The sequence below is a fragment of the Balaenoptera ricei genome, chromosome 5 (genome assembly GCF_028023285.1).
Source record: "Balaenoptera ricei isolate mBalRic1 chromosome 5, mBalRic1.hap2, whole genome shotgun sequence".
NCBI lineage: Eukaryota > Metazoa > Chordata > Mammalia > Artiodactyla > Balaenopteridae > Balaenoptera > Balaenoptera ricei.
In genome coordinates, this window is record NC_082643.1 from 23,949,633 (window position 1) to 23,968,333 (window position 18,701).

General features: G+C 37.2%; 1 protein-coding gene across 8 annotated transcripts in view; it reads right to left on the minus strand.

Annotated features, from left to right (window-relative positions):
- Positions 1-13,975: 13,975 nt before the first annotated feature.
- UBE2D3 (ubiquitin conjugating enzyme E2 D3) overlaps positions 13,976-18,701 on the minus strand; it is a 72,003-nt gene continuing 67,277 nt past the window's right edge. For 7 of the 8 annotated variants that reach the window (XM_059922501.1, XM_059922496.1, XM_059922497.1 and 4 more), the window contains 3 exons: positions 18,535-18,628; positions 18,066-18,115; positions 13,976-16,547 (listed from right to left, as the gene is read on the minus strand). In XM_059922501.1, coding sequence (XP_059778484.1) covers positions 18,067-18,115; positions 18,535-18,628 — 143 coding nt within the window. In that variant the 3' untranslated portion in view covers positions 13,976-16,547; position 18,066. The remainder of the gene's footprint in view (positions 16,548-18,065; positions 18,116-18,534; positions 18,629-18,701) is intronic. The other variant, XM_059922498.1, reaches the window with a different exon arrangement.

Here is an 18,701-nt window from a genome sequence, read left to right on the forward strand (position 1 = left end):
CTTTCATTCCAAGACACAAGTATGACCTCATTTGGATTACTTCACTTTGAAAACATACATTGGTCCAAACCCATAGAATGTACAACACCATGAGTGAACTGTAATGTAAGCTACAGACTTTGGGTGATAATGATGGTAGGTTCATCGATGATAACAAATGTACCATTCTAGTGGGGGGATGTTGATAACGGGTGAGTCTGTGCATGTGTTGGGGCAGGGAGTGTATGGGACGTCTGTATTTTCTATTCAGTTTTGCTGTTAATCTAAAGTTGCTCCAAAAAATAAAAATAAAGTATATATATATATGTGTGTGTGTGTGTGTGTGTGTGTGTGTGTGTGTGTGTATATTCATGGGTCAAAGAAATAAAAGACTTCCAGTTACTGTTTTGTCATGTCAGGAGCTTGGAAGTCATCACTCCATCCTAAAAACAAGTAAAAAGCTGAACAAACTGAAAATCAACAGCTTTTGTTAGATCTGTCAGAGAATTCAGGTGAAAGGGCAAACTGCTGCCCCCAAAATTGGAGAAAAAGACAGGTGGATACAGAGAATCACAACTTAACCAAAGCAGAAACCCATGAGTAGAAAGCTCTGCAAAAACCAGTACTAGGGAAGGAAAATCTAAACTCTAATTTCTGGGACTTCCCTGGCGGCCCAGTGGTTAAGACTCTGCACTTCCACTGCAAGAGGCACGGGTTTGATCCCTGGTGGGGGACCGCATGCTGCAAGGCCAAAAAAAAAACCACACAAAACAAAAACAAAAACAAACAAACAAAAAAAACCTCTAATTGTTGAGTGGCTGGAGGCTCAGTGTGGACAAATTTGAGAGTTTAAAAACTCCACAGGGGACTTCCCTGGTGGTCCAGTGGTAAAGAATCCGCCTTGCAATGCAGAGGACTCGGGTTCCAACCCTGGTCAGGGAACTAAGATTCCCACATGCCACGGAGCAACTACTGAGCTCATGCACCTCAACTAGAGAGAAGCCGGGGTGCCGCAATGAAAAAGATCCCACGTGCCTCAACGAAGATGCCACGTGTCGCAACTAAGACCCGACGCAGCCAAAAATAAAAATAAATAAGTAATAAATAAATCTTAAAACAAACAAACAAACAAAAACTCCACGGGAATTCAGTCTTAGTGGGTCTCCCACAGTTTTGTCTTTTGTTTCCAGAAGATCTACCAGCTCTCACATTGAAGATTTGCGAGCAATTCCCTCATGCTTCCAGCAGAGGGACGGGGTTAAGGAACCATTTTGAAATACATGATAGCATTCTCAAGGACTACCCTCAAGAGAAACGATTTTATCAGAGCCTAACCTGGGAGAAGGGAAATTCCCCCTAGCCTTCTTGCCTTACCTAAGGGGCTGAAAAAAACGAGAAGCACTTATTAAATTCACAACCCAGGACACAAGTTCACTAAAAGACCAAGGCCCAATCATAGGACTATAGAAAGCTTCCCTCTCCTCATACCTTCCCACTATATCACTAAAGGCCTCTTTGCCACTGTTCATTTCACTGCACACATCACGTATGGCTTTCAACAAAAAATTACAAGGCAAAAAGAGACAGAGCAAGCCCTAGAACCAGACTCAGATATAGCAGGGATGCTGGATTACCCGGACAAGAATTTAAAATATTAGGCCAGCATTGGTCTAATACCAACACCAGACAAAGACATTACAGTAAAAGAGAACTATAGACCAATATCTCTCATGAACATAAATAGAAAACTCCCTAACAAAACAGTAGCAAATTGAATCCAAAAATATATACTAAAAAAAAAAAAAAAAAAATATATATATATATATATATATATATATATATATATATATATATATATATGAATCATGACCAAGTGGGATTTATTCTGGGTATGCAAGGCTGGTTCAACATTTAATCAATTAATGTAATTCATCACAACAGTAGGTTAAAAAATAAAAATCACATTATCGTATCAATAGATACAGAAAAAACACTTGACAAAATCCAATACCCATTCATGATAAAAACTCCACACACTAGGAATAGAGGGGAACTTCCTCACCTTAGTAAAGAACACTCACAAAGAACTACACCTAACATTACACTAAATGGTGAGAAACTAGAAGTTTTTCTGCTAAGATCAGGAATAAGGCAAGGATGTCTCCTCTTGTCACTCCTTTTCAACATCGTATTGGAAGCCCTAACTAATGTAGTAAGAAAAGAAAAGGAAATAGATAGTATACAGTTTAGGAAGACATAAAACTATCTTTGTTTGCAGATGACATGATTGCCTATGTAGAAAATCAACAACAACAACAACAACAAAACACTGGAAATAATAAGCAATTTATAGCAAGGTTACAGGATACAAGGTTAGTATACAAAAGTCTATCATTTTCCTATATACCAGCAATGAACAATTAGAATTTGAAATTAAAAACATAATGCTATTTACATTAGCACCCCCCAAAATAAAATACTTAAGTATAAATATAACAAAAAATGTTTAAAATCTACATGAGGAAAACTACAATACTCTGATGAAAGTAATCAAAGAAGAACTAAATAAATGGAGAGATGCTCCATGTTCATGGATAGAAAGACTCAGTATTGTCAAGATGTCAGTTCTTCCCAACTTGATCTATAGAGTCAATGCAATCCCAATCAAAATCCCAGCCAGTTATTTTGTGGATTTTGACAAACTGATTCTAAAGTTTATATGAGAGGCAAAAGATCCAGAATAACCAACACAATATTGAAGAAGAACAAAGTTGGAGGATTAATGCTACCCTATCAGGAACTAAGCTGAGCTGGAAGAGAGATCTGAGCTGTCAGGAGTCAGAGCAGCCAATTAAAGCAACAAGGAGCCAAACTGAATGTAACAGTGAAGCCTTCAACCACTTACAGTGATAGTATACACAAGAGGCTAAAACTGGAGAAGATGCCAACTCTCCCCTGTTTCATTGCCCAATAAAATGGCACACCAGTCACGGGTCAGGTGGATCAACACAGATGTGTGTGTCGTCTCACGTTGAGGGAGTCCTGAGCAAAAGGTTCTGGCTGTTTTATGGGCCCTGGGGTAGGGGAGGAGAATGAGGAGGAAGGACTAGGAGTGGAAAATTGCTGGGTACTGAGTTTGAGTAGGAATAAATGTATTCAGGGTTTCCCACTTCTCCTCTCCAATAAGGAGATCTCAGCGCAGTCACCTGAAGAAGACCTCTGCCCAAGGCCTCAGATAAAGAGAACAAGGAATGAAGTCACTGAAACTAGGAATGTAAATATGTGAAGAGCATGAACAGTCAGAGGGGCAATAATAGGTCCTTCACTGCAACTCCCTTTAGAGATTATAATACTTAGACTGTATACCAAGTCTGATTGGGGAGGACAGCTTTCCCTCGTGAAGCCTTTCAGGTAAAGTCTTCGTAATTGCCTATGGTCAGGCCTGAAAAACCACACTTATATCATATGACCCAACAGATCTAATAGTGCTGGAGATATCCATGGAGGGTATATGGAGCTTTGGGCAAGCTCTAATAGAAGACTCACAGTGTAGACCCTTATATTCTGGAGCAAGGCTATGTGCTTCACCATAGAGAACTGCTCTGTTGGAAAAATAGTTCCTACTATACTACTACTGGGTCTTAGCAGAGACCAAACCTCTGACCATGGTACACCAAGTGACTATGCAGCCTGAACTGAGGATCTGCAAATCAACCAAGCCATAAAGCTGGGCAGGGGCTGCAATGTTCCACAGTGTATAGAAAGTGATACATCCAGACTCAAACGGAAGTCCAAGAAAATTACATGAATTGGTAGTCTAGCCTTCCACGTCACTATCTCTTCTACACTGATGACCTCAAGGGGCGTTCCTCATGCCTGATTGACAGAGGCCTGATTCATACCTGGGCTGGTGCAATATGTATTGAAACTGGCCATAAAAGGACTGCTGCCACATTACAGCCCCACTTAGGAGTGGCCCTGAATGACATTAGTGAAGGGAAATGTTCCCAGTGCACAGACCTGTGAGATATATGTTTGTTTTTCACTTCATGTGAAAGGAGAGGTGGCTTGAGGCACAGTTATATATTGACACCTGGGCAGAGCCAAAAGTCTTATTTGGTTGATCAGGGACTTAAAAGAAATAAAACTAGAAGATAGGTGACGTGGAGGTCTGGGTAGATAATATGCGGACGGACTGTAGGAGTGGGCACAACACATGCTGTTTCTTTGTAACTCACATTAATGTTCACAAGAGAACATGTACAGAGGAAGCTCTTGACAGCCGAGTACACAGAAAGACAGTCCTATGAATTTTAGCTAGCCTCTCTATGCACCATTCCAGTACTTGACATTGGGCACATGAAGAGAGTGGCCATGGTAGCAGGGATGAAGGCTATGCATGGACCCAACATGGGCTTTCTCTCACCAAGTATATCTTCCTACCTCTGCTGATTGCCCAACCACCCAGCAGCAGAGACTGATGCTGAGCCCTAGATAAAGGTACCATTCCTTAGGAGGACCAGACAGCCACCTGTTGGCACATTGATTACATTGGACACCTTCCTCCTTGACTGGGGCATCAAATTGATATACTGAAATTAATAGATTCTGAATATGTTCTGCCTTGCCAGACTGCAGTGTCTTCACCAGCACCATCTGAGAGTTAATAGAATTCTTTATCTCTTAAAATGGTATCCCTACCACAGTGCCTTAGAAAACAGACCCACTTGATGTAAAAGGAGATGTGAAGATGGGCAGGTGGGCTCATGACCTTGAGAATCACTTATTTTACCAAGTACCCTATCACATGAGCAGCCAACCTCCTCTCAAAAACAACAACAACAAAAAACAACAGAAAACAACACAACAAAAAAACCCAAACCAGTGGAATGGCCTGTGGAAAACTCAGCTTAAGGACAGCACCTTGCAGGGTTGGAGCACTTTCCCACGGGATGTGGTATATGCACTGAACTATGGTCAACATGTGGTGCTATATCTCCCCAAATTAGAATCCACAGGTATAAAAACCAGGATGTAAAAGCAGGAGTAGCCTCCCTCGTCATCAGTCTCAGTGACTCACTAATGGAATTTGTTTCCTGTTCCTGAAACTGTTGATGCTGTTAGGTCAGAGGTCTTGGATCCAGAGTTGGGGAAGGTACAGGGTTCCACCCATTTGGAAGTTGTGACTAATACTGTGGAGTCACTCTGGGTTTCCTATTCTACTGGACAAGCAGGTAAAGAATGAGCTAATGTACTGACTGGGGTAATGAACTGATTACCAGATGAAGCTAGAGTTGCTACAACTCAGTGAAAAGCAGGGAGGATTATGTTTGGAACCTAGGAGAGGCATTGGAACATCTCTTACTACTTCCATGCCCAGTGTTAACTATCAATGGGAAATTACAGTAACCATAACCCAACAGAGACAAGACAAGCCACCATGGCAAGATCCTCAGTAGCCCCAGCACCCAGGCTTAAACCAATCACTCCCTTGGTGATTCTGGCTTCTATTATCACTTCTAATCTCAGATGAAGCATCATGCTGCAGAACATGGGATCAGGCTCCCCCAGCAACTGCCCAAAGGTGTTTTCCCCACTTCCTCTGTCTTAATTCCTTTTTCCTACACTCTCACTATTCTGGGACTGTACCTCACAAAAATAAATAAATTAATTAATTAATTAAATAAAAATTAGCAATTAAGCTTTGCCTCAGTCACTGTTTGCTAGGGGACTCAGGCAAAGACAACACTTCCTCTCAATTTATATTCATTAGGCTACTCAATCATTCTAGGGCTGTCCAACAAAAATTAGACATCCAGAGCAGTTCGATAGAATTATGTAATACTCATACGTAATTCAAAAATATCTAGTAGTCACATTTTAAAAAGTAAAAAGAAACAGGTGAAATTAATTTTAATAATATATTTTATTTAAACCAATATATTCAAAATATTATTTTAACATGTATTCAATATAATTATTGAGATATTTTACACTCTTTTTTCATACTAAGACTTCAAAATCTATTGTAAATTTTATACTTACAGCACATCTCACTTTTGATCTGTATTCAATTTCATAAATTTTGCAGTGAAAAAAATTCACATACCCAATTTGTTCTGAAATATTGGGAGATAATTCTCTGATATTTCTGAACATCTTGTGAGCAGAGGCACTGGGTTCTTCTGTTCCAGATGATCTTTTAATAAAGGATGTTTGTATATCCATCAGCTTTGGAAGAACACCCATGTTCTAACCTGTGTAGTTAGGCAGAGAGAAAATTATTTCTTCTTCTGCCTTTTTGTTCTACTTAGGCCCTCAGTGGATTGGATGATGCCGATTCACAGCAGGGAGGACGATCTGATTTACTTAGTCTACAGATTCAAATGCTGATCGCTTTTGAAAAGACCCTCACCAAATCACCCAGAAATAATGTTTAACCAGTTCTCTGGGCATCCTGTGACCCAGTCAAGTTGACACATAAAATTAACCATCACAGTGCACAGTTCAGTGAGTTTTGGCAAACATATATACTTGTGTAATCACACACCCATTAAGATACAGAACATTTCATCCTAGAAAGTTCTCTTGTGCTTCTCTCCAAATTCCTCCCATTCCAAGTAATCACTGTTCTGCTTTCTAGCACCATGGTTTAATTTTGTCTCTCGGATGTCATGCAAAATCATACACTATGGTTTTTTTTTACTTCTTTTGTTCAACACAGCGTTTTTCAAATTTATCCATGTCATTCATCCTTATTCTTGAAAGATATTTTCCTTGGTATAGAATTCTAGGGTGATAGCTATTTCTTCTCAGTGTATTGAAGTTAATATTCCACTGTCCTCTGTTTCCGTTGCTGTTGAGAAATCTTTCATTTTTGCTCTTCCATCAATCTACCTATTGACTTTTTTTTTTTTTTCTTTTCTTTTTGCAGGTAATCTACTTTATTTGCAGAGGAAATAACAGCTCTGTACGGACCCCTGGACTACAGGTGGACTGCACACATGCTGTTCAGGTGTGTAACCCTCCAGGCCACAAGAAGTTGTGTGCAGGCCATGCAGGAACTTTGGTTTCCATGTCAAGGGGGCTGCAAAAAGATTATCACCTGGCCAAGGCTGCAAGGTCACAGATGGATTGTGTTCCGGGCCTGTGGAAATTTACTAAATGTCTTCAAACCTACCCCAGCCAACCCCCAGCCCATACCAGGAACAGCTGGAGAGCCTCTTTTTTCCTGCAATATCCCTCCAGTGCCTTCTACTGAGAAAGCTTATTATTGTGTTCATTTTAAAGGGAAATCTTAAAGGAATTCAGTTGTTTATCACAGAGGATATATTTATTGAAATGTACATTTAGGGCCTAGAGGCAATAAATTGAACTCAAGCTCCAATTAGACATATGTTAGACTGATTCACATCTCACTCCATGTTTCTTAGACTCTTTACATCTCTTTGTGCTACATTCAGAATTTCTTCATAACTTCCACTGCTCTAATTCTTTATTCATCTATGTTTGTTGGGCTATTAAACCTGTCTTCTGAGTTTAAATTTCAGTTATTCTATTTTTTTTTAATTTCTGGAAGTAACTGCTTTTGGTTAATTTTCAAATCTGTCATTTATTATAGTCTCTTGCTCTTTATTCATATTTGAAACTTTTATTTCTGGCATAATGGTTAAGAGGTAAGACTCTGGAATTTCATTACCTGGATTTATATCCCAACCTCTGCCATTAACTGAGTAACCTTGGGTAAGTCGTTTATCGTCTTTGTTCCTCAGTTTCCTCATCGGTAAAGCAGAAATAGTCATGTAAGTATATGTTTGTTAACTAAGTATATGTTTGTTGATAATAATGTAAGTGTAAGTAATAAGTATATGTTTGTTATGAGAATTAAGAGTTAAGAATTAAGAATTCAGAACAGTTCTTGGCACCTAAAAATTATTACATAAGTGTCAGCTACTGCCTTTTGTGGCTGATTTTTTGGATAGGAAATTCATATAACATGAAATTAACCATTTAAAAATGTACCATTTACTGACATTCAGTGTGTTCACAATGTTGTGCAACCATCACCTCTATCTACTCCCAAGGTATTTTTATCACTCACAAGGGAGACCTCATACCCACTAAGCAGTCACTACTCATTCTTTTCTCCCCCCACCCAGTCCCTGGCACACGTCAATCTGCCTTTTGTCTCTATAGATTTAACTATTCTGGATATTCATACCAATGGAAGCATACAATATTTTTCCTTTTACGTCTGGCTTCTTTCATTTAGTATAACGTTTTCAAGATTCATCTACATTGTAGCATGTATCAGTACTACATTCCTTTTTATGGCTGAATAATATGCCATTGTATGGATCACATTTTGTTTATTCATTCATCCATTGTTTCCATCTTTGACTATTGTTGAGTAATGCTATGGACATTCATGTACAAATACGTGTTTGGACATGTTAATTCTTTTGTGTATATATCTAGGAATGGAATTGCTGGGTCATATGGTAATTCTGTGTTTAATTTTTTGAGGAGTTACCAAACTGCTTTCCATAGAAGCTGGATCTTCTTACATTCCTACCAGCAATGTACAATGGCTCCAGATTCTCCAAATCCTCACACTTATTTTCCATTTTTAAAAATTATAGCTATCCTAGCGAGTGTGAAGTGGTATCTTATTTTGATTTGCATAGTAATGATGTTGAGCCTCTTTTTCACGTTTGCTGGCCACTTGTATATCTTTGGGTTTTTTTGTTTTTGTTTTTTTTGAGAAACATCTATTCAAATCTTTTGCCCATTTTTAAATTGGGTTTCTTTTTTTGTTGTTGAGTTTTAAGGATTCTTTATATATTCTGGATATTAGACCCTTACCAGATATGTGATTTGCAAATACTTTCTGCTATCTTTAAGGTTGTCTTTTCACTTTGATAGTGCCCTTTGATACACATAAGTTTACAATTTTGAGGAAGTCCAATTTATCTATTTTTTTTTTCATTGCTTGTGCTTTTGGTATCAGATCTAAGAATTTATTGCCAAATCCAAAGTCATGAAAATTTACTCCTCTTTTCTTCTAAGAGTTTTATAGTTTTAGATCTTCCATTAAGGACTTTGATCCATTTTGAGTTGTTTTGTGTATAACGTGAGGTAGCAGCCCAGATTCTTTTTTTTTTTTTTTTGCATGTTAATATCCAGTTGTCTCAGCACCATTTGTTGAAGAGACTGTTCATTCCCCATTGAGTGGTCTTGGCACCCTGTTGGCCATAATATGTATATGAGCTTATTTCTGGACTCTCCATTATATTCCATTGGTCTATAAATTTATCTTTATGCTAGTACCATACTGGTTTGATGACTGTAGCTTTGTAGTAAATTTTGAAATCAGAAAGTATGAGTCCTCTTTGTTCTTCAAGATTTTTTCGTTTTTTGTGCTCCTTTGCAATTCTGTATGAATTTTTGTATCTTCCATTTCTGCAAAAACAATCATTGGGATTTTGATAGGGTTTGCATTGAATCTGTAGATTGCTTTGGGGATCATTGCCATCTTAACAATAGTAAATCTAATCCATGAACACAGGGTGTCTTTCCATTTATTTAGGACGTTTTTTTCAGAAATACCTTGTAGTGTTCAGTATACAAGTCTTGCCACTTCCTTGGTTAAATTTATTCTTTTTTTTTTTTTTTTTTTTTTTTTTTTTTTTAAAGATTTATTGATTGATTGATTGATTGTTATGTTGGGTCTTCGTTTCTGTGCTAGGGCTTTCTCTAGTTGCGGCAAGTGGGGGCCACTCTTCATCGCGGTGCGCGGGCCTCTCACTATCGTGGCCTCTCTTGTTGCGGAGCACAGGCTCCAGACGCGCAGGCTCAGCAGTTGTGGCTCACGGGCCTAGTTGCTCCGCGGCATGTGGGATCTTCCCAGACCAGGGCTCGAACCCGTGTCCCCTGCATCGGCAGGCAGACTCTCAACCACTGCGCCACCAGGGAAGCCCTAAATTTATTCTTAAGTATTTAATTCTTTTTGATGCTATTACAAATGGAATTGTTTTCTTAATTTCATTTCAGGATTCTTCACTGCTTATATAAATACATCTGAGCGAGTTCCCTAGTGGCCTAATGGTTAGGATTCCAGGCTATCACTGCCATGGCCCGGGTTCAATCCTTGGTCAGGGAACTGAGATCCTGCAAGCTGTGTGGTCAAAAAAAACCCCAAAACTGATGTGTTGATTTTTATATTCTGCAATTTTGCTGAATTATTAGCTCTAATAATTTATATTCTATATCATGTCCACTGCAAATGTAGTTTTACTTCCTCCTTTCCAATTTGGATGACCTGATGTTTTTAATGCCTGAAATTTTTGCAAGTCAATTCCTACTCATGGTACCATGTTCCTTTGTACTTTTTTTCCCCTGATTTTTAACTGTGAGCTATTGAGTACCTGCAGAGTATCTGTTTGCTTCTGCCAGCACTGGGTTGCTCTGAATTGGAACAACTTTAAAAAAATAAATCTTCTGCTTGGGTTTTCTCAGACTACCTATGCAGTAAGATTTAGGGCTACAAATCTTCACAAAGGCCAAACTATTATTACATATTCTGAGAGAATACTCTCTTGCCACAGAGCATCAAAATTCAAGATATGCAAACTCCTCATCGTATGTATTAGGGATGGGTTTATCCTATTTGAACACCACTCTTTGGATGCATTCTGGGCTTCGCAAAGGTCATGAAAATACATTTCATTCAAGTGTTTTCAAGATGAAAGCTAGTTTCTGATTATAGTCAGCTTCCTTTTTGGGTTCCTGGTTTCAATTTGGTTTTGGCTTGAGAGTACTTTCTTTCTTGACAGATTTTTTAAAAAACACATTATTTAGAAGTGTTTTTTCCCACCATGTTTAGTTGCTTTTTCACAGGAGAGATGGTCAGTGTAATCATCTATACTGATAGAAACTGAAATGTCCGTCCACTCACTGAGGTGGGCTTTGGTCAGTCAAGGTTCCATTAATTGTTTTTCTATAATTATTTTTTCTTCAGTATACTTAAGTTTCTGGGTTTTGTACTTTTGGAGTTAAAGAAAAACAAGGAATACTTTTGGCAAAGCCTACCATTTAGCTCATAGTCGTCTATTAAACATCTGACCACCGAACAATGTGCCAGGCAGTCACCTAAGTCACGTAGGGGAACAAAACAAAAATCCTGTTCTTACAGAGCTTACATTCTGGGGTGAGGTTGGGGAGTTAACAGTAAATACTACATTTAAGGTGGGTATTACAGAATATGCCACGGTGCCCTCTATAGTGGCGGTGCTGTTATTTTATATAGAATAGTTGAGAAAAAAACACTGATGGGTTGACATTTGAACAGAGACTTAACAGGTAAGAAGGAGCCATACTTTATCTTTGATAATTCCAGGTAAAAGGAAGAACAAGGGAAACATCTTGAGGTAAGAAAAAGCCCGCTGTGTTCAGGCATCAGCAGAGGCCTGTGTGACGGAGCTGAGGAAGTTGGTGGGGAAGAGTGATTAGGGAAGAAGTAAAGGTGGTGGGAAAAGTCATTCCAGCCTGTAAATTGCTTTTAGGATTTTGGCTTTTGCTCTGAATGAGAAACCATTAGGTTTGGAGCAAAGTGATAACACGATCAGATATGGTTTAAAAGGAATATGCTGGGTGCTGTGTGTGGGATAGATTACTGCAAAGTAAAAAGCAAGGACACTACTCAGGTTATTGCAAGAATCCAAGAGATGATGTAGATATATAGACCACTGTGACAGCAGTGAATATGGTGAATAGGTAGATTGTGAAAAAAAAAAAAAATTTAGGTAGAACTGACAGAACTGCTGTTTAATTTAGAAGTGTGAGAAATCAAGGTTAATGCCTAGGTTTTGGGCCAGTGCAACTAAAAGGTTTATACTTACTGAGGACAAGAAGAGGTATGGGCGTGTGTCTGTGTGTAGAAATCAAGCCAGTCATCCTTTAGACAGCCAGATGGGATGATGAATAGGAAGTTCCTGAATAGGAAGTTCAGGAGAAATGGCTGGTAGGTCAGCATATCACAATGGTTAACTGTGTTCTTAAGCAACTAGGGCATGAAAGTACTTCATTGTTTGGCCTTACCTGACAATACTCAAATTTGATATGGTAAACAAGGAATCGAGGTTACATAGAGGCTCAGACAATAGTAAGAATGAAAAGTAGTTATTTCATAAAACCATTTTCTACAATACAGAAAAAAATTGAGGGCTCTTAAAATTTTTTAAATACATAATTTCATCCAGAAAGTGTACAACTTGGGAAGAGATAATCGACAACGGAATGTTAAAACAACATATTCCATGTAAAAAAGCAACTATCAGGAGCACTGTGTACCAGTTATTCATTAAAAAATTCTTCAAAATGAGGCAAAGAAAGGAACTAGTAGTTTAACAGTATCAGGAAAGAATGCAAAATATTGGTTAATTACTGGGGACCTGAAAAAACACACTCGGCTAACTGCAATCTTCCTAGTCTTCCTAGAACTTTTTGACCTTTCAACACAAGTTCTTCCGTTACTTTTATTTTGGAGGGGGAGGGGGTGTCACGTCTTAAAATTCTGGTCCAAATACCCTTACTGTTTATTTTTCCATTATACTGGGAGAGTAGAAAGTTTTAATAGCTACCTTAGGGTACGTTCAGTATCTTCTAAATTCAGTGAAGACTGCTAACACCCTTAACATGACATCTTACGTTTTCAAACCACCTCCCACAGCCCCCCAAAAGCTGCTTAGGCCACAGAATGAGAACAGGGCTCAAATCCCTGTTCAGCTAGGTATCTAGCCAACACTTCGCAGGAAAACTCTTGCACCTGGTTACTCATTTTAACTACTTGGCTATTGGCTGAATTATGCATACCCAGAATAAAGTTAGGTCTTAGTTATAAATTTGAATGTCACTGGGTTAGACTGTTACTCAAATTAGTTCACTGTAGGATGTTAATACATCTTAATATTAAGTAAACATGTATATCAACCCACAGTATTAAAAGTACTATGAATTTGTCATTGTTAGAAATGTAATACTTGGGCATACAATGTAACAAGTTCTCTTACAGCCATGAAACATCAAGAGTAAAATGAGTAAAATCATCATAGGGTCGGAAGTAACACTGCTGTAGTCTATTACAAGGGAGAACTTAGGAACAGCCTTCACCTGGATGGTTTTTCAAAAAAGGCCACTGGGTACCATTCCATAGTTTCTCAATCAGTAGGCCTGGAGTGGGGTCTGATAACTTCCATTTTAGAGAACATCCCAAATGATACTGATTATTGCTGGTCTTGGGGTCACGTTTTGAGAATCACTGTCCTGAATTCTTTACAGACCATAGTTTTTGTTACAACTGTAAGAAATTCAAAAATAGAACTCACACACAGTATTAAGTTAAAGTGTGGATTTCATGTTAGCTGGAATTACCGAGTTAAGACCAGAGTGTCTTTAAACACAGACTTTAATGGTAACAATCCTTTAAGCTCTATTAACCTTAGCTATTACAAGTGTTATGCAGATGTCACTATTAGACAATATTTAGTGACTTGCACTGGGTTCCTCATAAAATAGAGACAAATTCACTTAAAACTGTAATCAACAATCATTTAACAGTTTTGTTATGCCAACACAAAACATGGCTAATTTGAGTCACTTCCAAAATCACTAACACAGCATGATCAGTATCTGAAGTATGTCAACTAAGCCATTAAAAAAAAAAAAAAAAGTGAGTGTTTCACTACCCCTGAGACCACCAGTTAACTGTGGTTCATACTTTAAAAAATTGTGAGTACACCCACACAAGAAAGCAGAGTAGTATTTTTTTTTCTTTTAAATCTGATTATCACATTGCAAACCTGCCCAGGAATAAAAATGAGTCACTTAAAATATAATTTATCATTAACAGGTCAACTGGACTATAATCCCCATAGGTTAAGAGAAACTTAGGTATTTAAAATCTGAGTTATGCATTAAAAGACATAGGAAACAGGAAGAACCAAAATCAATTTTTAATCTAACGATCACTTCAGTCCTATACATGGCACTAGTAATATATATGGGGGGGAAAAGGACAAATTCTTGGATTCTTTTGAAGGTTTCATTGCAGATGATCTCAAGTCCAGTGTTCATACATTCAAAAATGTTGGTTTTCCAGGTACTTTACTGTTCTCTTAAACCTGGAGAAGCCTTTATGGCTTATTCCCTTAGAAGTGACATACGAAATATAGAAAGCATCAAGTCAAAGATACAGAGAACTGGACACATCTACTAATCATTATGACAATAATTTAAGGAAGTCATCTCTATAAACACGTAAGGGCGGGCTGTCTATGGCTAAAAAGGTCAATTTGAAAGCCAATTAGGAATCCAGAAACTCTGACAAGTATGTTTTATTCATGGTTGGCTTTTAAGAAATGATATGCCTACTATAAAAGCTGTTATTTTGAGGGAATCTCAGAATTAATTATTCTAAAAATAGAGCCAAAAAAAGTTTCTTACCTTGTGGAGAGGTATGTTACTAATTTCTCATTTGTACTTTGAATCCAACAGTTTTAACAGTATGACATCTACCCTTGAGTTATTTTTAAAGCAAAAGATAAAATGAAAAATTCACTCATTGGAAAATTGTATAACTGGATTGATATTTCTCAATGAAATGCTTATTACAGAATTAACAAAGCCAAAACATCTTCGGAAGGCATGCATTTCACTTTCAGTTTAGAGAAGAACCTTAAGTCAATAAATCATGTCCAAACTACATATTAAAATGTTTATAAAAATCAAGCTTTAACATTTATTTTATATCTAACTTTCCACATCTGTGCGCAGACAAGGAATAAGATTGCACATAAGTGTAAGCAGTGCAAAAATGTGGAAGTGGAAAAGTCACAGATGTGCTAGAAATTGAATACAGGACGGTAAGAAAGCAATGGACAAATCAAAATAACTAGGAAAAAGTAATAAAACTATAGGGTCAGAATTAGGAAGGGTGAAGAATGATAATGCCCTTGTTACTACAGAAGTTAAATAAGTGGCACAGATAGCACTTGTCAAACAAAAAATAATCCAATAGCATTGACTTTTATTCATTCATGTTAAGTCACCTGAAATGATATCTGTTGCATTTAAATGCTCATTAATGTAAATGGCTGAACAAATTCATTTTAATGGATACTCACTCCATTAAAAAAAAAACTCAATATCCCACATAGTTAAGTCACTTCAACATAGCCTCATGACAACTCCCACACCGAAACAGTACTTTATTTTGTAAATTTTGACCCATTATTACTCCCATGTTATGGTTTTTCCAGCTGTCAAGTGTACAAGGTGAAGAAAACATTTAGTTAGGTGGGGGCTGCACCTGGAAAGTAAATTTCTTAAACTCCATATACACGTTTCAGAACTGCTGGGCCCCAAGTCCCTCTGTGAACCCCCGGGCTGCCAGTATCATGTGCAGCCTACAAAGCTACACTATCTGAATAGCTTATTAATTCTGCATAAATCAGGTCAATCAATGTGTCAACCTGTAACAGACTGCACACTTTTAACTGAACATGGCAAAATATTCACTCTCTAGAACTTTACATCATCATTTGATGTCAAACAATGAAGCAAATCCCAACAGTATATACAAAAAACAGCTTTGCATTTACAAAAGATTGTTTCCCATACTGATTAATCCAGGCAGCTAACTCATTGGTTTATGCAACTTTATTGAAGAAAAATAAATCAATTACTAGCAGAGCTATTAGTTGATCACTCATCCATTGACAACTTGCATCATTTATTCAGTGCTATATTAAACAGTGTATTGGAAGATAGATTAACTAATAGCTCCAAGCCTCCTAACAATTTAAATGAAAATTACAAAATGTTTGAGACCCTATTTTGGAATACAAAGGGTGTTTGACTTCCAATTTCCATTCTCTGTAGAACAAGAACAGGTCATTCCTTTATTGACATGCATAAAATACATCACATTTTCTGTTCTGCTGATGCTATAAATTCAATACCAATTCTCCAGCCACATCAGTTATGAGCATAAAGTATATCATGTAACCTCAAATCTCTAACAGTGGAAGGCTTAAACAAGAATGGATGCTGCTAGAATAATGCTGCTTCCTTTGATGTGACAACTCAGCATCCATCTCCCTCCCCCTCTGATGATTCTTCAGCATGTTAGAGCAGTGAGGAATGGTTTTAGTCTCATAACCAAGTTAGAGTGAAGACATTGGCCACATAATACACATGCTCCATTTTTTAAAAAATTCTGAATCTTGGGCAACTGTTCTCTTGTAACTACTTTACAGTTTCTAAAAGCAGTTATTGTCCAAAGCTGGAAGAGCTTAAGTCTTCTCAGATGAGCATGTGAATGAATGGAGGGAGGTAAACAAAAAATAAAATTAAAAAAGATGAGGTCTGATAGGGGAGCAGCCGGATAAGAAAATCAAAAAAGGAACAGTAATTTAAAGTTTATTCCAGCTATAATGCAGGTTATTCTGACTTTAAGGTAGCATCACATGGCATACTTCTGAGTCCATTCCCGAGATATTCTGTTGTACCTGTAAATAAAAAAGATGTTATTTAAAAAGTTAAAATAATTTTTAATACTTAAAAGGGAAGGAAAGAATCTATTTTACCTCTAGACTCATCAGGGAGTCACCTTTAATGGCTATGATTAGAATAAAGCCAACAAGGAAGAAAAAGCACTGGTACTCAAAGCAATGTAGGAAACGAGAACTTTATGCTTCAATACAATGTCCTAATACACTGAAAGTAGTATTTTAATAAACACATAGAATGACTAACAAAAATCAAAGACCTTTTCTGTCTCCTACCACTGAGCTAATGTTCTATTAGAAACTCTACAATTAGTATCCATTCCAACAAATTTTAACATTTAAAATTTTTTTTACAATTCATAAGAACAGCAGATTCTGTACATCTATAGCAATTTCCATTAAAGCCAGACCAAACAATGAACTAAAACATTTTGATCTGAATCCTAGACTTTGAAAAGTTACTTCACCCTGGATAGTACCAAAAGAGACAATGCCTTTGAGACTTCGGCACAGGCAGAAAAGTAAGACACTGGGTAAGGTGATAAAAGAGCAGTAATTTTCAAGACGAGGTGGGTGTGTCATGTGTTAATCAAAACCATGTGTTACTTTTAAAGTGTGGTGATTGGCGCTAACAAGCCCCCCTTGAGACCTGATGAATGAGACTCTGGGAGTACAACTGGGGGCATCTTTGTTTTAAAAGATCAACAGGTAATTCATACATGAGCAAGGTTATTTATTACTCAGGAAGATCACTAATACTGATAAAATGCTATCAATTTCTCCTTGTATTACAACCATGCCACAGGCTACTTACCCGAACAAATAATGAAGTGATAACTTTAAGAAACAAATATATAAAAGGGCATAGGAGAACTTTTGATTTATAGTTACAGTTTGACCTCTATAAAATATTAACTAACTTCATTTCAAACCAAGAACTAAACATAGTTCAACCATTTTTCTAACTTTAACATATAAAAATTCTTTCCCCCAATTCATGGTTACCTCATTTAAGGATACCTCTTGTAGAGCCAGCACTTTAAAACAAAGGTTTTTATTTAGCATACGGGGAGCCACAAAGTATAGCTGACACTAATGCATGCTTGTCAGTAATGAACATTTAGTATAGATGGTGAGGCTTGAAAGTGTTTCTCCCTTACATTGTTATCTCTTGGCAAAATTTTAACCAAGTTACCACATTCCATATAGTACTGAAGTTTAAAATATACCAATTTTAAAGTTAAAATTTAAATACTGTAGTAGTTTGAAAAAGAAACTAAATTTTTCTTTTCTTACTGGTGCTAGATAACTGGTTTGCCATGCAAAAATACTCTCAAGCAATAATGACTATTGGGTATACTTTCACGCTAAACAGAGATCAAGCAGTTAAATGTACAGTTTTCAGAAAACTGCCACATCTGTTACCTTTTGTTAGTTAATACAGTGCCTTAATGCATGCAGCACTCAAGTGCTGGCAGTACCATGAATAAGCGCACCATAGAGTGCAGATCCTCTTACCCTACAACATAGCGTATTTCTCTGTCCACTCTCTTGCTAACCTATTGTACCTAATTGAACAAGTATACTTAGCATTAATTATAACATACAAGTTATAATGGTAAAGTTGTACATAAAGAATTCAATATATAAAAAATTTAAACCAAATTTTTACAACAGTACCGATATTTTTTTTCAAAAACACAATTGGGGTGAAGAAAAAATACCTTTCTTCCTCAAAACAAAGTGACAAAACGTTGAACATGTTAGAAAAATAAAACATTTTAGATGGGCTATTTACTGCCACATAAACCAAATTAAAAAAAAAATCACATTTCAATAACTGGCTTTCTACACATTTCAACTATCATCTTACCAGAAATAAGCATCAAGTCTTCTTGGCGTTGCCACGACTTACAGCAAAGTGTAAGCCTAACTTATTAAGAAAAGCCACTTTTTATACTGTTTTCTTAAACTAGTACATACTTACTTATCTCTGTCTGTTTTATAGATCCGTGCAATCTCTGGCACTAGGGGGTCATCTGGGTTTGGATCACATAGCAGTGAACAAATGGATAAAAGAACTGGAAGAAAACAAATGCTTGTTACCCATCATCAGGAATTTGGATAAATACAAGTATTTAAAAACATGTATTA